The sequence below is a fragment of the Cryptomeria japonica genome, chromosome 11, assembly GCF_030272615.1.
Source record: "Cryptomeria japonica chromosome 11, Sugi_1.0, whole genome shotgun sequence".
Classification (NCBI taxonomy): Eukaryota; Viridiplantae; Streptophyta; class Pinopsida; order Cupressales; family Cupressaceae; genus Cryptomeria; species Cryptomeria japonica.
In genome coordinates this window covers 366,929,472-366,956,376 of record NC_081415.1, presented here as the reverse complement: position 1 = coordinate 366,956,376, position 26,905 = coordinate 366,929,472, and the positions used below count along the sequence as shown (strand labels likewise).

The following is a 26,905-nucleotide window of genomic DNA, read 5'->3' as shown; positions in this document are numbered from 1 at the left end:
ATTGTTGAGATGAAAAGCATGATACTCAGTTTCAGTCAGCAAATTGATGAAATCAAGCAACAACAACTCTGGGAGCAGCAGGATGAGGAGGCATTTTACCAATTGTAACAACAAGAGTTGGAAGCCCAACAACAACATGAGACCTTTCTTGCAGAGAAGCTTGCTTCTACAAGGGAGGAAGAAATCGGGCAGTTGGCATCTCTTGAAGTCAAAATCATGCAGATGGAGGTCTCTGCTCCTATTCCCCCTAAAAGAAGATTTCCAAGTTTCATCCAGGGGAGCCCTCCTAGATCTGTTGAGGAGCCTATCCTTGAGCAGATCCACCCTTACACTGAGCCTATCCAGGAGAGCTCTAATTTCAATGTCCCAAGTTTCATGGGAATGTCAGCTATGGATGTGCAGGATCCTATTTTTTAGGCCCCTCAATGGTCTGGCCCTATTGAGATCCGCCTTTGCAAGGATGGACCTATTGTTTGGAGGGCAAATGGAGCTCATCCTCCCCATATATATACCAAGAGGTCTAGTGATGATGAAGATGACATTGAGGAGCCTGAGGTGTTGCAGGAGGAGCTTAATGATGACGTATTGCAACAAATCACCACACCAGAACAAATATGCAGCAAGGAGGAAGATCTGGTCATCTTTGATCGCCTTCCCTCCTTCATTGAGGATGAAGAGGAGCTTTATTCACCTGGACCAATGGTGAGCATGTTGGAAGACCCTGCATTAGCAGAGGAAAATCATGAGGACTGTGGGGCAAAGGGAGAACTCCATTCCGCTCTCATTTCCATTTTTTCAAACCTCTAGGAGAGTTGTGGCAATGCTCATATCATCCCCATTTTGCAAAAAAGTGAAGAAGCATTATAGGAGGATTCATTTTGGGATGATTTGGAAGGTTTTTGTTCAAATTTGGACATGTTGCAGCCATGTCAAGTGCAAGTCCAGGAGAAGACAAGTGAGGACTCTCAATTTTTAGAGAGTCAAGAGGATGACTTGTAGAAAATTGTTGTTCAAAGTGAACAAGAACACAAACCATAGATGATTGATGAAGATATAGTTTCTTATATCTCTGATTTTCAAGATTACGAGATTGAGGTAGAACATGTAAAGGTTGATCATGATTTGAATGATCACATGTTCTCAAATATCATTGATATTTTTTGTTCCAACCTCAATGATGAGTTCATGCCCTTTGGATGGGAGCAATCTGGTTGACATGATCAGATTTTGGTGGAGGGGATCGTTGAACCTGCGCAGGCTAGTAGGGAAGGTTCAATTTTTGTCATATCAAGAGGCTGCCTAATCAGATACCTCTCCATAATTGGGGCCAAATATGAAGTTGCAAAGCCATATGCCCAAGTTACAAGTGAAGAACATATCAGCAATGTCCCTGATCCATCTTTTGGGGTATGTATACTTGTTTGTGAGTTGCAAGACAACTAGTTTTTGTTTTGCCCTTCATCTTCCAGCTCTGTATATTTTGTTTTAGAGCCATGTAAATCACCCTTCATTATTTAGGGAGGGTAGGTACTTTAACCAATCTGTGAGTGGTTTTGTTTAGCAGCTTCAAGTTGTTTGGTTAAAGTAGGGTAATGTAGGATTTCTTTTCCTCCAAGTGCTTCATTGTATTTTTCATTTCAGTTTTTTCCAGCTTTCCAAGAAGTGCATGTGCACACTTTGCTCTTTCCAGCATAGGAGAAATTTCGTTATCTTTTTACAAAATTACAGGGGCAGAATGTATCTATCTGGTTCATGCCTTGACTCGTGCCCAATGAATACCCAAAGACATCTAGTCTTGCCCTAAGCAGGCCTAGGTCCCCCTCCGAGTCACCAGAAATGTTGGCAATTTTTGTGCCAACCTTATATCAGATCCAGGAATTTAGTGTGAATAACACGTCGTGTTATCGTACTCAGTAGAGTTAGTTGCTTCTTTATTTTTCAAGAGGTGCATAACACGAGGGTTATGTGATACATCAATAACACGAGGATTATTGAACCGCGCCTTATAGTTACACTAGCATCTCGTGTGAATAACAAATCATGTTATTCGTCGCCTTGTGTTGGTCACTGTGTTATTCATAGCAGCAAGTTCCAACAAGCTAAGGGTTTGGCGGACTCAAGTTTTACCCGCGTGGGATGGCGGGGGAAGGCAAGGAAGTCAATTCCTTTCTTCCCCCGCGTGGGTATAGATCAAAGAAAACGAGGCTTGTGAGATAAGAGAAAGCGAAGTGTGGGCGATGTTCCTATTATCTCACAAAGCATAAAGTGCTAAAGAGGTTGTGTTGTGGGGCAACACATGCAAGACGAGGTTTCCTCCCCCTGCTACCCCACACCAAAGAAAAAGCACACTAAGATGTCATGCGGGGTAAGGAAATAAAGCAAGAGGGGCTTCTCCCATCGTCCCACAGCAGGTTAAGCACAAAGGAAAAGGTCCTGCGGGATAAGATCAATAGGTCATTTGCTTATCCTATGGCAAGTTAATAACAAAACAGATGATCATGCGGGATAACAAAAGTAAGGCAAAAAGGTTAAAAAGAACAGTCGTGCGGGATAAGAAAATAACAAAGAAGATGGTTTCTTCTTATCCCATGCTGAGCAAAAGCACAAACGATGGGTCACATGGGATAAGAGAACAACGACACCAATGTGGTTCTTCGTTATCCTGCACCAAACAGAAGCATATGAAGATGATTGTGTGGGGTAAGATTGCGCAGAAAATTGACCTCCGTGTTGTCCAGTGCGGTGAATGTGACCATTTCCACGGTCGCTCGATGCATCTAATGTGGACCCGGTTCACCACGTCAGACACTGATGACCGTTAGATCTTCATTAGCACTCGATCGAACAGCCATGTTTAAAGCTCATTTGAGCTTTTTAGGGAGCTGTGTGGAGAGATCTTGCACGTCCATCTTCGTGTGAATCTCTCAAATCAACCGTCGATTTTCAAAGTTGCAGGGGTCGTTGGGCATTCATACCTTTGTGCAGGGTGGTTATCGTGTCGAAACAATCTTTTTGCTTGGTCGGCGCCCTAGATCCAATCAAATTTTCATCCTAGCTACTAGAGGACTCCGCCATTACTCCAGACTTGATGTGTAGGACGATTTTGGACGCCACCCATGCCTCTTCATTGCAAAATGAAGACCTTTTTGTCTGCATACACCATCTCAGATGCATCATTCGCAGAGTTTACTCCCTGATTTGTGAAGATTTTGTTGCAGAGGACACTTCCAGAGGTTGTTTCAGCACGTTATCAGATCAGTCGATTTGATCTTCTCCTCTCAAATATTTTTTAACCTTAGCTAGGGTTAGGGTTTTTAACTCCAGCTCGATCTAAGTTATGCCTGAACTATAAAGGCAATTTTTTACCTTGTTTTAGGGATCTTCTCTCTTCCTTTGCAAAATTCTTATGTCTCTACGCACTTGTAAATTTCACCTTGCCCTTACATGAATAAAACTAGTCTTCTTGTCTTTATTCAGTTTGAACAGATTGTGTAAGTTTTTAACCTTCCTATTTGATTATGTTTCTGATTTGATGTCCTTAGCTATAAGTGGCCATGTTGATCCCTCTATAGATGTTGACTATGAACTGGTCTCAGTTCCTCTCCTCATCTCATAAAATTTCAGCCTTCACTCGCACTTAGGTGACTGATTAGAATAGGATTTTGTGCATTCTTGGGGTAGTTTTATTGATCTTTTTGTGCAGCTGTAGGCAAGAAGATCACGGTTTCAATCTGGGTGCAAGCCCCTTTTCCCCTCTTTCAGGAACCCTTCTCTCTCTCCCTTTTCCTTGTCAAATCAATTAATTAGTTTTACATGTGTTGGGTTGGTCCAACACTTTGCATCAGATTGAAAAGGAAGTCGGCCTTCTCCGGAGATTCAACCTCACAACGCAAGGTCCCACACTTGAGAGGTTGTTTCCATGTTTCACAAGATTGATGACCAAGGTTTATCATCATAGGGTGCAAACTTTTGTGACATTGTAAGCTCTTCTTCTTTGAAGACTGTTGAGGTTGACCTTGACCTTGTCCTTTCTGTTGGAAGGACGGAGCTTTACTCTTGTTCTTATCCAAAGCTTTAGTTGTGAAAGCTTGTTCAGTGGACGAACTAGCGTTGCTTCCAAATTATTGCTTCCAATGATCTTGTTGTAGAAGCTTGTTGCAAAGATCAGGAAATTTCGAATCAACACTAGTAGAAGTGATATTGAGCAATCAATGAAATGCTCATAGGATCTGGGAAGGCTTTTCAACGTGATCACTACCATATCCTCTTTAGCCATATTGCAGCCAATAGCTTGCAATTGGTCATGGATGTTCTTGATCTTCATAAGATGTGCCTAGATAGATGACTTCTCATTCATCATGATAGAAAACAACATATTCTCGAGAAAGATAGTTTGGCTCTTGTCAGACGTTTCATGAAGATCCTTCAAGAGATCTCAGATCTCTTTTGTTGTTTTACCTAAAGGCACCTGAGGGAGTTGATCATCTATATCTGATAATTTGATAAGCATGATAGCCTCTTGAGTGCGCTCATCAAATTTATCCTGATCTGCACCTGAAGTTGTAGAACGAGTAGCCTTGCCTAAAACAATCTGATCAAGGCAACAATACTCAAAAATGGTCAATATACACTATTTCCAAGTGTAGTTGCAGTTGTTGAACTTTTGTGTTCCAACATGATGCTGGTCAAAAATGTCAAATGAAAACCGAAGTTGAACGAGATCAGTACGAGACAGAAGAATCTGATTAAAAATCAAAATAAACGCAGCTTCAAAAATAGTCTAAAAACTTGGTGTGGAATTCAAGGCACAAATCCCAATGCACAAATTTTGAGGTTTGTTGAAAACCTAGAAATTAAAATTTCCTACAAATTTGAACCCTAAAAATTTTCTGAAAAATAATCAGAAAATAATAATATGCAGAAAATAATATTGATTTTTATTAAAAAACTATACTGGCTCATATCCCGAGATATATTTCTACAATAAAATGTTTTTTTCTGGAAAAAATTCAAAAAATATTCTGCAGAAAAAAAAAATTAGAGCATAACAGATCAGACGATTTTTACTTTTTTTTAAACTTAAGTCCACTATAATACGAAAAAATCTTAAGTTTGTTTAGGCACAAAAAAATCGTGCCCTAGCCACGTTTTTTACAGGCCGTAGTGCAGACAAAAGAAATTGTGATGCAGGATATATAGGGATTTTTAGAAATCACGAGCACAAATACCGCGATTTTTAGGAAAAAATCGCCAGCATGAGAATGCAAATCGTGCCCAGAAAAGGTCGTGCGCCGTCGAAAAAAACACAGGTAGAAAAATCCGCAAAAAATAGATGCAAGCCCTAGCAAAAACGGCAGAGAAAAAAAGAGAGTCGTACACTAAAAAAATCTTCACTAAAACTTACAAAAATCTTCATGAACCCTACATAAATTTGTTGACCACAAACCCTGACAAAATGCCCTAAAAAATCGCCCAAAAAAGAGACTTGAAAGAAATCTCTTTAAAAAAACTTCGAAAAATTAAAATAAAAACTTCTGAAATTTTTAATTTCCATGCTCTGATATCATGAAAAATAATTGAATGAATTATTCAAGAATATACAACTGTATATAAAGAGCTTACAGACGATGTTCTATAAAAAGGATAAATCGAACTAAAAAGCTTTAAAGCTTACAATGCTAAATAATAAAAAACTAAGCATATTAAATAAACAAGCAATAGGTTCACTTCACGAACTAAAAAACTAAAAAGCTAAATGATCATTGATAAAAGAACTAAATATAACTAATTAAATATTCTAATATCCACTTCGTTTGTACGTTGTAAAACAACTCATCAAGAAAGAAGGCATCAACAATCCAAAAATGATGCAAAATATATTCAGCCAAAGTATTTTAAAGTACACTTACTTGGACTCATTAAGAAAAATCATAGAACAGAAGCAATCATATTTTTACCATACAAAACAGATTCTTAAAATAATGGAAATTCTAAAGAACGGATAAATAAGGCGAGGAACATTTTTCATTAAAACTAAACCAGTAAGTTGAATTGAAGTTGAGGTTCAGATTGAGGTCGAATTCAGAGAGGAAGCATCAACCAGAGGCTACTTGAATGTACTAATAAATATATGCAAACAGTATACACATGCGAGTTATAATTCAATGCCATGAGAGTGGCTTATTAAGATATAACCAAAAGAAAAATACTTGTCAATGCTCTCGTTTCTAATATTCCATAAGGTTTTTAAAGCATGGAACAAGTAACGTTGGTAGCTTTCAATGACTCAAAATAAAAGTCCCAAAAAAGGTATGTAAACAAATACGATTCTGTATTATACAGAGCATTTTAAATAGGCCCTTCCTCCACCCACTTTACGCAAAGGTTCCATGATTATATACAATTAGGCTCAAATTCAAATACAGTCCAAAAATCTCATTCGATAAACCGAGATTCATATTTCCTGGTGAATATAGTTGCAAGTGAAGTTGAATGTTTGCACAACAATTGGCTTCAGAATCCAGACCCTTGCATAAGAAATATGTTTCATAAAGCGTAAACATCAGCCAACACTGCAAATCTGAAGTGCATTATGGAACAATCGCAGATAAATTTTCAGTCTGCCAAAACTGGGAGATTTCTCACCTATCACTCGGCTAATGAATATTTAGATAAATTCAGCAAAATATGTAACCCTCCAAGCTCCAGGAACATGTTATCATAGACCAATTCTTGGATCATTTAGCATCAATAATCAGGAGGAAGGTAAGGACTCCTTGACCTTACACGCCTTCCATTTGCATCAGACCTGTCTGCAACTTGCACCCACCCACTAATTCTTTTCTTACCAACATTGAGAGAATCTTCCTCAACTCCTGCAAAGGTTTCCAGAATCTCAGATAAGAGAGAAGGGCAGCTCTCTTGTAAGTATTCAAATCCCTCTGTGTGCATTACAGCTGTAGTGAGAACACAACACAACAGCATCAACATCAAGTCAAGATTAATGAACACAGAACACTGGAGATCTTAAAATGCCTGAAATAACAAGAAAGCTAACAAATATTTAAAATACAATCACTTTACCTCCTAGATTTTCAGGTGTTGCAGCAAATTTGAGACAAACAGATTTCAACTGGGAAGAATGGTGTTGCTCTGCAATAGCCAAGGTGGTGGCAACTGTATCAATGGTAATTTCTTCACACAATTTTGCTTCACAGAGTAACCTTAGCCTGTCCAAACCATAGCGGTCTGCAGCTACTAACAAGTGTTGGGCCATCAACGTGGCAGCTGATGTTGATGTAAATCCTGTAAGTTCATTTGTATCTGGCAGAGTATCATGATAAATGAAATGAAGCATTGCCTACAACCAAAGAATATGACTTGTTACATCTATATTAAGAAAAACATTCTTCTCCAAAATGAGGTCCAATACATGAACAAGCATATAGGAAATGAAATATGTGTATGCAGTGACCTTGAACACTGGTGCTTCGATGTCTTCGATCTTTATGTTATCTATATTCCTGACTCTCATTGGGCCATAAAGCTGGGCCTTAAAGACAGGTGAACGAGCTGCAAGCACCAGTTTGTGTGCCTGGAATATCTCCCCATCAACATCAAAGCTGGCATCAGTGCCCTCCCCACTTTCCAACAATGCTCCAAAATTCTGACCCAGATCTGAGATTGGTACTGGAACGGCATATTGCTTTGGTCCCTCGGTATGGGTGACCACTACTCCAACAGTACAGAATATATCAAGACTGTCATCTTTGAGAAAATCTGATGTTTCAAGTGCTGCTCTTCGAAAGAAGCGTTTGTAACCCCTGCAATGTTTTCTTCCAAGGTAACTAGTCTTGTATACAAAGCACTGGAAAATATAAAATAGCAAACATGACAAATCATCCATCTGTTATGAATGTAGCCGGTATGAGAAAATTCCATTGAAAAAGTAACACCCTTGGCTTTTTAAAACTAAAATAATTATATCAAAATTGGTATAGGTGCAGCAAATCACTGAAGAATGATTCGATTGTAATTCTTACCACTATATTTTTGTAATAACTCAACAGACGAAGCCTTTTCCAAAATGAGAAAAATCAGTGAGAACGGGGACAAAAAATCCACCACATACATCAATGAACATATAAACTCTGTTCTTAAAATTAAAATGAGAGTAAAGAATGAAGAAACATTTTTAGACATTTCTGGCCACCCATAAAGATCGGCACCAAAGTAAGATGCCAAAGGCAACCAAATCTAAGAGCATGTTTCCCAGCCAGAATGTCTCTTTGCAGCCTAAACAAAATGAAGAAAGTAAGATAAATGTCAATCTATATAAGAAGGTTCTTATTCTAAAAGGCATGAAGATTTTTATGAAACAATTTCTATGTTTAAAATATGAATAGTAATGCATCATTGTATTTTACTATTATTACAAATGAAAAGCAGTGAAACGAGACTAACATTTTTGGAAAACACACCACCTGCATACTAAGTCTACACATGAGCCATTAGAAATCAACTTGGGGAGTCTACAGAGAAACAAGTCTAAGCCAAACCAGGTGGGTTTTTCAAGACTACACAAGTCTAATGAGACTGGCAAACCTCATGAATTAACTCGCCAACATCAGCACAATAACACTTGGCTCAAAAAAGCAAATCGCCCCTCAATTTTTCAGCTTTCTCAATTACCGTTCAGGAAGGAGAAAGCATTGAGCCCTTCTAAAGTACACTTAAATTCCAACACAATTTCATTGACTTTCCAACATGGGGATCAGATTTGCAGAATGGATTTGTGTTCCTTGACCATAGGAATCAAGTGAGAACAATTTCTCATAGATACAAATAATTTTCTTCTCCAATTCAATTTATTGCCTCAATAACATTATATCAGTTTCATTGACCATAGGAATCAAGTGAACTATTTCTCATTGATACAAATAATTTTCTTCTCCAATTCATATAATCTTTGTAGACATTTCAAGAATTAATTAATTGCTTTTTCCCCTTTCTTGTAAAGCTGTAATTATATCCTAAACTAAATTCTTGTGAGTTCTAAACTCTAGAAAATGCTAGTTCTTGTGACATCTATTTTTCTAACCCTGGCTATTATCCACTCACACTAGGTATACAATTTTCAAAACGTTATAGAAAAATTGAGACGCACCTTGAAAGCATTGCACTCAAGGTTCCCCCAGAAAATAGGGGCAGTTGAGATGCAACCACCATAACTACAGTTACATATGGGAGGAATGAACCAAACTCAAATACTAACTTGCAAGAAAAGAGCTGCAATGTGGGTATATGTATTAATATCAAGGAATAAAATTTCTCTTTTGGAAAGATTTGAAGAAAAAAATGAGCAAAAGAATCCAAGGTAGAAATTGTTGACATATCATCTCCCTCCTAATCCTTCAGTGACCATTATGTTCCTTAAAACTAAAAGTTGGAAGAAATATGACCTCTGAACAGAAAACTGTAAGGTGGCCAAACCACAGGCCCAGCAATACACCTCCTATGGCCTATCACTTCAAATATCAAACCTACTCTTTCATCTTATCTCCAACTCTATTTCCCCGACCTAGATCACCATGACACATTCATCTGTTGCCAAATTTATCCTTTCTCCTTTCCCCATTTTGTAGCATTTACACTTTCTTGCATGAGTTTCACAAGCACAAATCAGAGATACACTGTTTAGTAGTTCTTTCAGCACAGAGCCACACAACCAGCTTCCTCTGTTCACACTAAAATTTTCACTCAAGCCAGTCAATATGGCACCTCCTGCAGCAAAATCTACCACACACAACTTTCAACAATACTCAAAATAGTCTTCTGCACATAGGTACCTTCATTTACATATTCTAGCACCTAGCCTAAGGGCACATCATCATAGCATTCAGCATTACTTCTACAAAAATTTGGGGATTGCATCCCGCATCCATCACATGTCAGCACTTCTCTTGCATCTCACACGTTGTGTACCACCCTGTGTACCAGAGGGGAAATCGTCTAAAAGTCCACACGTTTTTTTAAGACATGATTAAACTTTAAAACTATAGTTCCAATTGTTGAAACAATGATACTTGAACTCGATATTATTATTTTGATATTGAACTTGATGTATATGATGCTATGATTACAAGTTTATGGTGGTTTTGTTGTTTATATGATGCTATGTGACATTCTAATCTTAATTCATGCTTCTAGGCTGCACATATATATATATATATATATATATATGCATTGTTTTTGTACTATAGAACCCAAACCCCTTTTCGAAATTTTGCCAAACCGGCAACATAGTTCTTAAATGAATTATTAATTAAGTGCATATGAGGGTCATATAATGCATAGTATAATGAGACATACTAAAATGAGTGCTAACAAAGTGTGGAATTGGACACCCTAATTAAAGGTGTACAATTTGCAATGCTACACAAAGATCTATCGATGTCAAAGTTTCCATAGTAGCATAGAAGTGAATGACATTTTTAAGTGGGTGATAGGGCATTTTTAAAGCTGCAATCATACAAAGAAATGTCTCTCAAGCAACAAAATAAGGATAACAAGTTTGCACCAAGAAATTATGGCCCTTACTATTAGGATAGGTGTGTTATACATATTGTAATCCTTGTCATATTTTAATATTTATTAGAACTAATTTTAGGCACTTCTTGAATGGGGCACCACCCATGAAAGAACCCACTAGATTCCCTGTACGACACATCACACCACTTAGATTGCATGTTATGATGTGTAAGTCATATTGTAATAGCATGATGGAGTTACAAGTAGACATGTAAGGGCATCTATGATGTAGGGGGTTACATGTAAGTTTGAAAGATTCTTGGAAGGTGAAGAACCTCAACTTGAGTGCCCACCTTGGGAAGTGACATGTAGGTATAAGGTCCTTTTGCTTCTCGATCTATTTATTGAGTGCTTGCTTTGGTAGGTCTTAGAACTCGATTTGATACAACCAAATTTCCCTTGAGTCCTGCATCATTTGTGTGTATACTAGCCCTATATGTCCATCATGAATATCCAATCTAAGAAACATTAAATGGACATACCCCTGTCAAAAGTTGCCATCATTAAACATTCTTTCACCTCTTCATCATCACAAGAAGGCAGCCTACCAACCTTTGGTGCATACAATTTGGGATTTAGAGCAAAGGCTATCACATATGAAGTGAGGTGTTCATAGTGTTTTGTCGCCACATCAAAATGGGCTTAATATGTTGCTCATTTAATACCAAATTAGCATACCTGTCACAAATTACTTGCTTCATTTTCCCAAGCATGCTATCAAATGTCTCATGAATCTCTCCAAGACTAGGAGAGTCCATATCAACATATCTAATGACATCTACAATAAGTGACATGAATGAGCGAATATATATCTACAAACAAAAATCCAAAAAAAGACAAATTAGAAAATTTAAATTTAAAATTTAAAAATATAATCAACAATTAATTTATTATTAAAATCAACAAGTTATTAAAAATCAGTAATTTATTATCTCGTAACGGACCACCAATCATCATTAAAGATCTTTTGTTTGATACTTTTTCCTTCCACAATGTTTGCAATAGACCATCTACTCCACTCTAAATTAACCATCATCAATTATAAAACATCCTGCACATCAAGCATCCTCTCTAACAAAAATAAAATAACTAGCATTTCTTGTCTTCACAGGTTTGAGGAATTCCTTCTTCAAAAAAATCTTGATGAGAGCAAGTCAAGTGTGGTGGTTACAAATAAACATTTGAATATCTCTAGCTTCTACCACCACTTGCTGCACCCAATCTATCTTCTCTATGTCTTTCAATGTGTTGTTCAACGCATGAGCACAACATGGGTACAAAAGATGTGCTTGTAATCACCCTCTACCATCATGCCAACTAATTTGCACAGACATGCTGAATCAATGACTACTTGTAAAACCTTTGAGGCCCCAACCTCCACTATGAAATCCCTAAAAATATGAAATTGCCATCTTTGCACTCCTCAAAGCAATCAATAGCTCTAAGAAGATATGAATCAGCTAAAAAACACGTGACTATGATGTTGACAAGTGGTTGATGTCTAATATCAATCCACCCATCCATGACAATAGAGCAGCCTGTCCTAATCCAACTGTCTTGTGTCCTCCATCACCAAACTCACATTGGAATATTCTTTGTCAAAGAGGGTAGTGCATAGTTTATGTTATTTGGGTAGGGACCAATAGAAGCTGCATCTTTGAACATTTGTTTGAAGGAGAACATGCTACACAAAATGGGATGGCATGGGCAAAAAAAAAAATTGGAAATGGAAGACTCTACCACATCCCGTGCTTGCATATTGAACAAACTTGAAACTTTCCTTTTGTAAAACCATCACCACTTCCAACCACATAGAGCATTTGCAAAGCTGATTGTGCAAATTGTGTTGGAATTGGCACACTCGTAGACCTTGATTGTGCCTTCATATGCAATCTATGAACTCTACCTTCTCACCCTCCTTTATCTCTGGATACACCTTCACCCCATCTCTTGTAAAGTCCAACAGATGAAAATATACTCTTGTATCCCTCTAAAATCTATTTTGCAAGTGTGACACAACCACACTCTACTAACCCAAAAAAAATCTTTTTATCTTTGTCTAGGACTGTCATTAATTAAACAAGAAGATTTTTGGGAGTAAAATGATCTTTTGCATAAAGTTTTAAAACTTCAGAATGGCACTTGAATTGATTTTGTGGTTGTCCCCTTTCACCCATAGCACTCCCATATACTAATGAACTCCCAAGTGAGCTTGAAACTCTCATATTTTGATTTTGATTTATTTCTTCATCTTCTCATGCTCACTACTCTCACTGCTACTGCTCATGTTGTTTTGTTTTGAGAAATAATGTTTAAGTGCAAACTGCAAATAGAAAAATAAAATAAAAAATCATACATTCTTCCTTTAAACTTGAAAAAAATTAGAAAAAATAAAAAATAAATAAAAAAATCACTTACCTCTTTCACTTCTATTGCTACCTTACTCCTCACTGCTCTGATGCTAGTTTTTCCAGCTACTGTTAGAAATGTTGTCATTGATGTCAATAGTGGCAAGATGATGATGTCATTAAAGTCAAGAGAATATGACAATGGAAATAATTGACAAAGTAAGAATACATGTTTGAAGCATGATCTCATTGTCATGTCAACATGTTTACAAGTAAGGGGTCAATATATAGTATGGTCACTATTAACTATGAAGAATGCAGCAGCAGGGTTTATAACAGCAAGAAGACCAATGGTGATGTTGTGACGTTTTCACACATCGCCCCATTGCAAATGGGAACCCCCACTTTTCACTTTTTAGGTGGTCGTTTTGCTTAGTTTTCTTAGCTTGGCAGTGATTTTTTTGGTCTTGTCAGTCGGGGAGTGAATGTTGATCAATTCATGAGATGACTTAATTCGAGGGAATTTCAAGATTTGAATAGGGGGTGGAATTGTGAAAGGAAGTGTTTGCAAAATCAAATTGTGAAAGGGTGAAGTAGTGGGAAAGTCTGAAATTGAAATTTGAAAATTTCAAGTAAAATGTTGGAATTTTAATAAAATGGTGGAATTGTTACTCCACCTTACAATGTTGAAAGACAAGGTTAAATTGTACAAAAGTGTTGTTGAAGGGTAGAATGTTAAAATTACTTTGCATTTTCGTTACAATTTGCAATTAAAATTATTAAACTTGCTAGAAGTTCGCCAATGAGTTATTGAAGGCCTACATTGAAAAAAATGTAAATATTTTGAAAATATTGAGATTTTTTGCTTGCAAATAATGTATTTTGAAATGCTGACAACTTTCAATATTGCTAAAATATTTGTACAAAATGTTGAGATGTTATGCACAAAATGTTCGAGTAATCCTCAAATTTCAGTCAGCAATATAGAGAAGTCTGCAAAATTCACATGAGACTGTAGATTGAGATACAAAGTCCGCTTTACAATGCATACATAGGTCAGATCCGTGCTGGAAATGGTTGATCATCCCCTAGTATGTGCCCAGCAATGTGAGAAAGGGTGAAATTCGCATCCAGCAGTGCATGTATGCCCCCAAAATGTGCTCAGAACTGCAAGGTACCTTTTCATCAGCGCTCTACAATGCAGATCAGACCTTAATTTCCGCTCAGAATTGTAGAAGACCCCTTGAAATCAGCTCAGAATTGTTGAACGAGGGTAGAATTAAGCATAAAATATGTGGTTTGGTTTGAGTAATAAGGTGCATAGAGCATGAGGATGAAGGATCAGCATATTTAAGACATGTTCTACCTTTCAAGAGAATGTCAAGATCCACAAGAACAAAGTTCAGCTGAAGCAAGAAGAGAATTTGATAATGATGGGAGCAACACAATTTCAAGCACATTCCAAGGGAATCACCTAGGGTTCCTGTTCCAACTGCTCTACAAGCATGGCGAGGATGGAAGCTGACGGCAACAACATGGCTGTACATGAAAATCATCACAATCTTGAAGATTCAGCCACATGGAGATGGTGATCAAAGAGAATTTCACAATGATAGCAAGATCAAGGAACATCTCAACAAGATTGAAGGAAGCAACATTAGCATATTCAAGAGAATGTCAAGACTTGCAATCAGCATGGAGGAGGAAAGTCATATAAACATAGGGTGTACTACATCAAAGACAAAAATCAAAGGTTGTTTGGCGTGAAGAAGAACACTCCAACATTCATCAAACATTGCAAGTAAAGGAGGAGGATTCATCATCACAAAATCAAGATCAATACCTTGGGGGAGAAGAACTTTACAAGATGAAGAGAGTGCAATTACAACATTGCGATATAGAGGGACAACATTAAATATTCAAGTATTCAAGGGAAAGATTCAAGTGTACAACATCAAGATGTTCAAGGCATTGAGATGAAGAAATATTGCAAATATCTTGGATTTCCAATCCAAGATTCAAAGTTGGCTCACCATGGAGATATTCCTACATCAAGACAAGTAATTCAAGTCTAAAGCAAGGTTCAAGGAGAAATACATTACAAGGACAAAATTCCCAAGCATGAAGGTGAAAATGCAAACATGATCAAGGAGAGATAGTTTTAGAAGAGTTAAGCAAAGTTTGCTTGATCATTGAGATGATACAATTTAGGAATATGTCCCACTATCACATTGAGCAACCAGAAATGTTGAGTATCAAGATATATTGCTCAACCACACACTTTGTGATGATCTACATGAGGAACAAGTTGAGGTGGTGTCCTATTCATCACCAACCAATTGAGTTCTTCGAAGTCAACTTGTCCAAGTTCGATGTACCTAACTCATCTACAATTGCACATGTGGAGGGAACAAACTTCGATGTACCTAACCTCATTTCCTATTGGAACAAATTCAAAGATGGACATGTGTCCAATTTAATGTAATTATTTCATTGGCCAAGATAGTGTTTGTTGTAACAAACCCTAATTAGGGTTTCATTGTATAATCTCGGCCATTGATTGGAGAATTAATCTAAGCCTTCAAAATCTAGGTTGTCGGTTCGAGTTCGGGCACCAGTTTGGAATCGAAGAACCGGTATGCCGGTACGGCAAAATTTTGAAAAGGGGTTTGGGTTCATTAGTACAAAAACATGTAAATTTTATATATATTAGCATGTCACATAGCATCATATAAACAACAAAACAAACAAACTTGTAATCGTAGCATCATGATCATACCATAATAGCATCATATACATCAAGTTTAATATCAAAATGACAAACTATTCAAGTATCATTGTTTCAACTTTCAACAATTTAAAGTTTAATCATCAAATGGATTCTCTAAATTTCCAATTCATCATCATCCTCCTCCTCCTCATCCTCCTCATCATTGACATTGACATTAGATGAGCCAATGCCACTTGCACTTGCACTATAAGTTTGCTCGCTATCCAAATCATCAAGTGTTAATGCAACAAGCGGAAAAGCGAGAGCATCGAAATCAGTATGCTCTAGCTCTATATCCCACATCTTTGTTTCCCCTTGGGTGTAGTCACGTTGTTTGTGTGAAAGAAGACGTAGGTTGGAATGCATATATACTAAATTCTCCGCTCTTTTTGATAGCAACCTATTGCACTCTACTGAGTGGATGAAAGAGTATGTGCTCCAATTTCTTTCTGAAGTAGATGAACTAGCAACCTATTAAGACAAAGTAAACAATTGAAGTTATACATTTATAAAATTGAAATTAAAAATTACTAGCAACCTATGAAGACAAAGTAAACTATAAATAAACTTGTGATAAATTCTAATTAATTAAACAAACTTGTGATAAAACTTTGACAATGAGGGGTTGTAGGTGTTGGAAGCATGTGCCATGCAAGTACCACCAACTATGAGCATCCTACTTGGATCTATGACGAAGAGCATCAACACTTAGACCATTCCCATTTGCAATTTCTATGAACTCATTTGTAACAGTATCTCGCAAATCATCATCAAGATATAGTCTAAGGAATGTTGCCTTGTACCCATCAGATACTTCTAGATCTCTCCATGGTGGAATCCTTCCTGGTTTATCAAGAAATTGATTGCTATAGTACTTTGGTGTCAAGGCATAGGCAAGAAGATGCAAAGGAGTGGTCATCTTATTCCACCTTTCTACAACAATTGCTTCCACTTCTTTGAAGAATTTCTCATTGGGGTCTTTCTCTCTTGCATTTATAGTGCACTTCATTTTTTCAAACATTGAGTCAATGCCATCATAAATCTCACCAATGCAAGACCTATCCATGTCGGTATAGCGAATCATGCTCATAATGCACTCGATGATACTAAGGAGATATGTCACAAGATCCCACCATTTCTCATCCAATACTTGGTCCCTAATTTTTGCTACCCTCTCACTACTACTTTGCTTCCATACAGTCCAAATTGGTGCTGATCACCATATTGCATAGTGCCACTCTAACTTTCACAAGTCGTCTTAAGATGATTGTGTTTGATGCAAAACAGGTCTAGGCGACCTATAACACAAATTAATGCCAAAATGATTAAAAAATAAAGCCAAACTTTAAAGAAGAATACACAATATAGCTTACACAATAATAATATGAACATTGAAAATTAAAAAAATCAGAAAATGTAAAATTAAATTACTATTTCACTTACCTTCAATAGCTCCAAATTCAAAAAGGATCTAAAAATCCCTTGAGACATGTGGTGGTTTGTGATGAACATCTGAATGTCCTCAGCCTCTGCATACACATCTCTGATCCATTTTATTTTATTCCCAATCCTTTGTAGCCTAAGATTGAGTGAATGGACCGCACAAGGTGTCCAAAAGATGTGATCATAGCGTTCCCCAACGAACAAACCAGCAGCCCTACAATTTTTTGCATTGTCCATTATGACTTGGACAACATAACGGGGTCCCACTAACTCAATGGCGGAGATGAGAATATCTGCAACAAATTGGCCATCTTTTACTTAGCCTTCACAATCCACAGCTTTCAAAAACATTGCCCCCTTAGTGGACACCGCTATGACATTGATCAAAGGACGATTTTTAGAATCTTTCCACCCATCTGAAACAATTGATACCCCTGTCTTAGCCCATGAATCCCTTATGGGTTTCAATGCATCTTCAACCCCCTTCACCTCTTTTTCCAATAAGGTTCCACGTACCTTCTCATAACCTGGGCCCTTATACCCTCTCGGAGCTTCATTAACACTTTTCAACATTTGCTTCCAATATGGGGAGTGAACAACATTGAAAGCCAACCCATTTGCATATATGCACCTTGCTACATCTTGGTCAGCAATGTCTCGACTCTCATTTTGAAATGCGGTTTCTAAAGGCCCCTTTGTTCTTTTGTGTGTCAAGGGTGCTTCACTTTGAGGTTTAGCTGTGGAAAAGAAGGGGTGGTTTTCTACTACAACATTAGGAGTAGATGGGGCTTGCATTCCCTTTGTTTTCTTTGGTGTGGTTTGATTCAATCTGCAGGCTTCTCTCTCTTCTGTTGCCTCATGCTCCCTAATATATTTCATCACCGTCTCATCTAGTATAAGTTTACCATCTTTTCCAGGGCATTTTTTGATGCCTCTTCCTCGTATCCCACACAAATGGCCTACCACCCAATAATAAGAACTATTATGTTCCATACCACATCCTTGGCATCTCCAACGGAATCCCCCACCTCCTGGAAGTGGTCTTATAATGTCAACATACTTCCATAGGGGAGAAGAGGTAGATGCCATTCTAGTTCCTATGGCAAGAAATAATATGAACATATTCAAAATCAAAAACAAAAACAAAATAATGAAAAACAATTAATGTTTCATGTTTGACAATTTGTGAAACAAAAATAGTTGAAAAAAAATGTTCAAAAACCTACCTCTTGCAACCAATGGGAGCTTGCAAATGTGTGGAAATGATGCTGCAACACTTGTTGAAGCTTCAAAACTCAGGCTTCAACTCCTATTTGATTTTGGAAGCCAAACTTTGTTCACCCTTTCTTCAACCTGCTAGCAAAAAACTTTTGTTTGCAACACAAATGAGGAGAAAAATGAGCCAAGTTTATGTTTTAGAAGTCAATTTTAGGGTTTATTTTTCACTTTTTAACTGGCAATTTCAAAAAAATATTAAATTTTGCATTAAAAAACGTATTTTGGGTCGGTCGGTTGGCCGCCCAGGTTCGACCTGGGTCCGCCCAAGTCCGTTCTGGCTCGAACCCGGCCTATGAAATTAGACCCCCTGTCTGAACCATAGCCGAACCGGACCCGAACCCCGGACGTAGACCGGACCGGACTAGGACCAGGGGGCTAGGGGGGCCAAACCCGGTAAGCTAGTTCTTAATGTAAAGAGCTCTCTATATAAGGCTCAATCTCTCATTTGTAAAGGTTAATAGTTAATAGTTGGTAGAAGTAGTTGTAGAGTAGGAGGAGGAAAGAAGAAATTGTTGTCGAGACTTGTCAAATTTAATACAAGATTTTCATTGAAGTTATGGTGGATCTCAATGTGTTGTTTCTTCATGTTGCATTGTTTCTTGTTACTTCTCAAAAGTAATTATCAATGATTATGGTGGATGCTTATGAAGATATTGTGATGAATTCCTTGGTTCATACTTCTTGTAGTTTGCTGATTATAAGCTACAGTGCTCAGTTCAATTGTGGATACTTGTTCAAGTTGCACCAGCATTGGGTATTTGGATGATGTATTTGCAATGTGAAATCTTCCATTTCCTTAAAAGATTGCATCAAGTTTGTGTAGTTGTTGTCGTCATGGTGAAGCAAATCTTGGTTTGAGGGAGTTTGTCTATCTAAATATCATTTATCGTCATCATTGATCTTAGGAGTAGCCTAGTCTTTCTAACCCCTTTTTCCTTTTATCTTTTATTTTCTAAATAGTGAGTTAGTATAGAGTCTATGTTCTTGTAGAGTTCAAGCAAAATGTAATTCCCCTTGTGATTCTAGCAAAATCACATCATAAACTAAGTCTATCCAAGCAATCAAATCCCTTAGTCTGCATTGTAAACCTTAAGGTTTTCTCGATTGATCTTAACCCTTAGCATTCAAGATTTTCATGTTCAATAGAGGGTAGGATACTCTGCATTCTATTCTATGTAAGTGTGTATAAGGTGCATAAAAACACATCAACAAGTGATAGTAGAGATAAAGACCAAATTGTCTAAGACAAAAGAGATGAGGAACACCAATGCTTAAGTTTATTCTTAATGTATGAGAACAATTAGTCTTCCAAGAAAGGATGAAAGACATTGAATGTGAACAAAATAAGGAGACAATATCATCTAAAAGACAAAGTCAGCAATGCGAAAACAAGGTATTAATTAATATGATAAAGGAACAACTTAGAAAAGAAATGAAGTGCGGCTAAATGCATTAGTTTGTGGTTAATACAATTGACAGATAATAAGGAGTTCACAATGCCATTTTGATAATGAGAATTGAAATCACAATAAGCTAAGAACATTAATATGAAGTCAGCGATAATGATCAAAAACAAAAGCAGCAATTATGACAAACTAAACACACGGCATATTGTGGATGTGCTTCACAAAGTACAGTCGACTTAATCAAAGCCAAGATTCTAATGTAAAGTTGGACATGGTTGATGCATTGGAGTCTTTTTTATATTCTTCAATCATGAGAATGGAAGAAATGTGATTGTCAATAAAAGGAGGAGAAACATGATAAAAGACCTGGTTAAAGTTATTCAACAAGAACAATATGCATATAAAGTACCCATCACAGAATTTCCTAGAATGCAGCATCTTGAGGTTGTGGGTGTATGAAGTTGTCTTGTGTGGAGATTCATTGCATTATCGTAGGAAAACAAAGGTGGACAGCATCTATTGTTTTGACCCTATGCAGACCATATGAAAAAATTATGCACAAAATAATAGCATTTCAGTGCGATGTTGACAAGACTTGCTAATGAGTGCTCAGCTTAGTGTTCAAAGTATGTGAAAGTTCACATAAAGCATAATGGCTATACAGGCTGAATCACTTGTTGATAAAACCAATCCATGGTTTGATTATTGAAGTGTGATTTCTATTAATGACCCAATGGTGTGATTTAAAGATAAAAGGAAATCACCATGTGTAAAAAAGATAGTGGAAGTTTGCAGCTTAGCCACCAAGTAATCACTGTTTCTTGGTAAATGTTTTTGTTTGTTTTCCTTTTGAAAAGAATCAAGATATTAAGGCAGATTATAAGCAGCGATTGAAGTCTTAGCGGCAGCAAACAATATTAACAGATGAAATACATAAATGCAACAATGTTAGTAACTTAATGAACGAAAAAGCAGTGATTAAAATTATGTTGAAGACAGAAAAATTGAAAATTAATGCATGATCAAGTATCTTGCATATGGCAGCAATCAAGATATTTTAGACAACAAACTAATATTTTGTTTTGATTATTCAAGGGATACATAATATGCAGAGTTTGACTATTAAGAAGAGGAAAAGGTTCAGTGATACAAGTCAGCGTGACTAAAGGTGTGATGATTACATTAACAAAGGTGCGATTCTAGACATGGATTTGTCAAAAGCAACCGTTTAATGGAAAGTTGCGATTTCTGAAAAGCCCTGACATTTTACAAGAAACACTTCCTATAATGAAACAGATTTGTCTTGTTCACAATGATGATTAAGTGTTACATGGAGAGGTGCAATCTGATTGGAAGCTAGTTTATCAAGGGGTGTGATGTGTTATGGTTCTAAAAGACATACTTTTATAAAGAGGTATGCCCCTTCAAATAAACATGAAGGTATATATAGAGATTGTATGAGAAGAGTGGAGTGTGTGTGATGTGTGTGAAGAAAGATCAAGTATATACATCACACATATGTATGAGTCAGAATTGATTGAACAAATGAGGCAGATTTGTTCAGACATATAAGACAGATTCAAGCAGATGTATGAAACAAAATTCAAGCAGATGTATGAAACAAAATTCAAGCAGATTTACGAGGCAGATTCAAGTAGACTTTGAAGCAAATTATGAAGCAAATTATGAAGCATATTGAGCAGATCATTGAAAGATTTGCAAACAGATTTTATGATGAATTTATAAGTGTAGAAGATTGGAGTAAAATAAATATATGAAGATGATTCAAGGTCAGAAGTTGTAATCAGATTTGTGAGGAAGGGAGAACAATATAATCCATTGAAGAATTCGTAGGTTTGGTGGCTATCAAATAAGAGATTGTTATCTTTTGTTGAGATGGTGCTCAATTGTAGAAGTTGGTGCTTCCAATGGGTTGGTGCATACAAATTCAAAAGTTGGAGTTGGTGTTTCCAGTGGGTTGGTGCTCACAAACTAAGTTGTGGGAGTTGGTGCTTCCGATAGGTTGGTGCCTACAAATCCAAAAGTGGGAGTCGGTGCTTCCAATGGGTTGGTGCTCACAAACTAAGTTAGGGGTTGGTGCCTAGAAACATCGTAATAAAAGAAATATAAAAGCATTAATTTGTCGTGGTTTTGCCCATTAGGGTTTCCACATATATCTTGTGTTCTATTTGTGATAGATCTCATGTGAATGATAATATACAATGAATTGAAATGATAATTTGTTGTTGTAATTAATTAAGAAGAGGAATACTCCTTATATAGAAAATTACCAGATGATCTTTCCATAATGGAAACGATTGAGAATAGAAACATGAAAGACAAAAAGAGAACTTCCAAAAACTAACTAAAGACGAAAGACATAAAGGGAAGTTTCTAAATACTAACTAAATGACTAATATGACCATTATATCAATATTACAATATTATTTTGATACCCTCCCTTAATGGTCATTCTACCAACTACCCTACAGAAGATGTGACATAATCGGTAGGTCATTTGGCCACGAATCCATAGAAGGCTGCCCCCTTCTCCTCAGAACGCTCTGCGACATGAGTCTGCTGCTGAGACACTCCCTAGTTCTACAAAATTCTGGATATGACCAAGTTTACCACAATCCTTCCAACATGATGTTTGGGTAACAAAGCTATCCCTCCCTTTATCCAGAGACACCAAGATCAGCTTCTCAAAATACATTTACTTTTGTTGACAAAAAAAAGCAAAAAATTGAAACCACGATTTTGTGGAAAAATCGGCAAACCTCTACCATGATAAAAAATCAAAAAACCCACCACCATGATTTTTTATGGAAAAAATCAGAAAACCCAAAAATACTATAGACTGAAACCCTTCCCAATCCATTAAATCTTCACGCAGCAAACCACCTTGTCATCACGTAGAAAAAACAAACCCAATACGCCGCAGCCACGGCCCTCAAAACCCTCCATATTTTTATGGAAAAAATCATGTAAAACCCTTCCATGTTTTTTTGTGGATAACAAAAATCAGAATACCCTCAAACGTTTCCTTTGAAAAATCTGCAATTTTTCTTATTGGAAACCCTCGCACGAACGAACCCTTTCGCGATTTCCAATAGCAAACCACTTTTTTCATAAAAAATAATTCAAAAAAAATTTGAAAAAATTAGGTAGCAACACCACAATTTTTCATAAAAAATCATAAAAAAACTTCTGGAAATAAATTCTAGGTAAATACCCACGAAATTTTTTTAAAAGAATTCATCAAAAAGACAACCCGCTCTAATACCATGAAATGATAATACATTGTTATAATTAATTAAGGAGAGGAATACTCTTTATATAATAAATTACTAGCAATTGCACCTTGGTGTGCAATAGGAATGCCGAATAAGTGTTAAAGGTCAATTATAAAAATAGACCGTGTGAGCGACAAAAATATATATAGAGAGGAAATTATATATTATAGATTTTTATATATTAATTTAATTTTTTTATATGATATTTAATATTAAATATAGTTATAGTATTATTTTTAAAATAGAGTTATTAATTTACATTACATAAATACAATATATGATAATGATACAATTTATATCATATCAATTATTATATATAAAACTATATATAATTATGTTGTATATTATTTAAAATGTTTATTTTGAAATATTATATATTAATTATATTATATTATGTCATATTATATTTAGTAAATTTCTATTATAAAATATAATATATAATTTTAAATATTACTAAAATATTATTTTTAAAATGAATTTAAATTCTATAAGATATAATAATAATAGAAATTATATTTAAATAGATATAAATTGGGAATTGTAAGCTTTTATTTAGCTTTTCAAAATGTGGGCCATGGATTAAATTTGTCAAATTGCACTCACAACCATTTTGGTATAGTTTTAGAGTTTATAGATCACCCTTAGATCTTCAATGTCTTAAATATGTTTTTTCAAACCAAAAAAAGCTAAAAATAACACAAAACTTAGAAAGGACATAATAGTGGCATGGAATGGACTTGGACAAAAGTTGTCTATTGAGCTTATTTAACAACGTTACAAATGCAATATAATTCTAAAATAATTTTATTACAAAAATCAAGCATGCATTTTTTAGTCGAATAAAAGCTTTATGCATTAAGTTGATAGAATGCTTACGTAAGTATTATTTCTTCAAATTGAAACATAATGAAGCACGTTATTTGTCCGTATTAAGACTTCGTAAGGCATGCTATATATTTTTTTGGGTGCCTTCCCATGGTATCATGGCAAGTGGCACTATAATTGTGAGGCAAAGAAAAATGGTACCCTCCACAAGGACCAAGTGTGTTTGCTTCACATGACAAGATGACATCAGATTCGAGACAAATAATTGAATCTTCTTAGCTTGCATTCCACATTTTGAAAATGCAATTCAAATAAAAAGCAAAAATTCGAGAAGTATGAATGGAGATGATTATTAGTTCCTACCACGCATGGCATGGAACTATAGCAAAGGAGCAGAACTTAAACAGTAATTAAACTAAGCATCAGCAACCAATCACAATTCAACTTTTCATAAGATTTATTTTCTATTGCTATTTGCAACAGGGGAAAGGAGCCAATAGCCGCCATAGCTAACTTCACGCATCTTAAGCTCCTAAACGGTTCATCCAATTTCGACAATTTTTTTTTGGTTCTCTTCGTATGCGACTTAACTGCTTAAAGCTATTGTTTTGGCTTGTGGGTAGTAACGATGCACGCTGTGGAATTTGTTATGTGCACAAATGTCAAAAAGTACACATTTCAAAGTGTGGTCAAATACATGTTCACCTTTATGCCAATAGTAGATAACTCAAAATAGCCAGTAGTAGTGGACAAATGCCCCAGTAGTGATGCACAAATGTCACAGTAACGAGCTCATTTTGATCAAAAAAGCTAAAAAATGCACCACTATTGGTACATGTGATATTTATTAATGGACCTTTCATTACCATTTTTTTTGGCTCCTACTATGTCTACTAATGGGGGGTGAGGGTTACAAAAAGATGACGGTTATTGATCTTATAATGGTAACTAGCTCCTTTCCCCTAATTCAAGTTGCATATTTGTTAAGGAAAATATTAATTCAATTTTTTTTGGCGCTTTGTTATTGGTCTCTTTTCTTTTGCAGAATGGCAAGAAAGACCTTTAGAGTCACTATGCGAGAGAATGCACATTGTTCTAGGCTATGTTTAGATTGTCAGGAAAAATTTAAGTAACATGTTGCAGATTGTCTGGAAAAACTTTAAAAAGTAACGTATTGCAGACTGTTAGCTCCTTTGGTCATTATGAAGCAGCATAAGACCATGAAACGTGGTTTTCATGGAGTGATACAGGTAGAAATTTTATTACAGTTGGCGACTCAATGTCAAGTTGTTAACACAATACTCAACGTTCATGCACAAAAGTAGACATCATGACAACGATATTTATTTTTGTGATATAGTCCTTCCCTGGTTTAACGAGACACCTTTTTTTTCCTGTACTCTCATTTGAGGGCTACAAAAATCTACTTTCTCATAGCGAAGCAAGAGAGATGACCCAATGTTGCATAATGATCTGAACTATGTAATACATGCAACACTTCATCTGCAACAGATGGATTTGCTTTAGGTGATCTGATTGTTAACGATTCTCCAAATGTTTGTGCAGACTGACCAGTTTGTGAGCTTTTACCAAATGATAACTCTCATGAGATTTGTTTGGTGATCTGATGCTTGATGATTTTCTAAATGTTTATGCAGACATCTAGTGCATTAGGGGAATCCATCTGGGAGCTGCCTTCATCAGATATTGGTGATCCAAGCATTTTTTATGCAATGTCTCTCGTCACTGATTTTCTATAGTAAAGTGAAGCTGCTTCTTATTCTTGTACGCCATAGTTTCCTTTGGGTGCTACATATATTTTGGAGAAAGAGTTTGAAGGACGCGACATATGGAGAAGAGAAACCCATTCTTATAGTTCACGTTCTATCGCCTAAATGCATATTACAAGCTTCTCACTAATCATCTTCTTCTCTTGCTTGTGACCAAAGCCCCAACAATATTTTATCATTGAGGGGGGTGTCAAAGGAAGCATAGAGGAATTAAGTGAAATCATACTGCATATAAAGATTACTGGGCAAGCATGCTTTTGTGTGCTAATTTCCCATATTAAGTAAAACCCATGGAAGCTCTTGTGGAGCGAGTTCGAGATTTCATAAGGATTTTTTTCACACAAGGAAGCCACAGTACGGTGAAGAGGGTGGTTAGTACGTAGGCAAGACGCTGGCAAAACGCTGGATGAGTCTGGCGTTACAACAAAAACAAGAGGCAAAGGACAAAAGGAAATGAATGGCCAAGCCGTCGGAAACAAGGATACGACGTGCCAACTCATTTGAAATAGACACGTCCTTTGCGGGGTTACTTCCATGAGGCGGAAAACAGTGTATTTGCCCATGCAGTCAACGAAAACATCTAACGAACGAAACCATTCCAATCGTCTTGCATAACTTTTTATAGGTTTTGAAACATTGATGGACAAAAGGTGCTCGTCCATCTCATATAGGATACGCCTTCAGCGTAATAAGACGATCTATACATAACAGAAATGGTTGAGAATAGGAACACAAAAGACAAAAAAAAAACTTCCTAAAACTAACTAATGAAATGATAATACATTGTTATAATTAATTAAGGATAGGAATACTCTTTATATAATAAATTATAAGACGATCTATACATAACGGAAATGGTTGAGCATAGGAACACGAAAGACAAAAAGAAAACTTCCTAAAACTAACTAAAGATGAAAGACATAAATGGAAGTTTATAAATACTAACTCAATGATTAAGATGACCATTATATCAATATTATAATATTATTTTAATTTGGATATGTTTATGAGATAAGTTATGTGCTTATGATTAAAGTTGAATTAGTGAAGTTTGTTAATATACTAATTCACCCGCCCCCCCCCCCCCCCTCCCACCTCTCAGTATATTCATGTGATCTTCAATTGGTATCAGAGCGAATTCCATAAAGGCTAATCGCTT

General features: G+C 36.3%; 1 protein-coding gene across 1 annotated transcript in view; it reads right to left on the bottom strand.

Moving 5' to 3' along the window:
* Positions 1 to 6,256: 6,256 nt before the first annotated feature.
* Positions 6,257 to 26,905, bottom strand: part of LOC131049225 (BTB/POZ and MATH domain-containing protein 2) — a 44,626-nt gene continuing 23,977 nt past the window's right edge. Inside the window, exons 2-4 of the mRNA XM_057983268.2 lie at positions 7,475 to 7,823; positions 7,084 to 7,360; positions 6,257 to 6,956 (exon numbers count right to left, since the gene is read on the bottom strand). Coding sequence (XP_057839251.1) covers positions 6,748 to 6,956; positions 7,084 to 7,360; positions 7,475 to 7,823 — 835 coding nt within the window. The 3' untranslated portion in view covers positions 6,257 to 6,747. The remainder of the gene's footprint in view (positions 6,957 to 7,083; positions 7,361 to 7,474; positions 7,824 to 26,905) is intronic.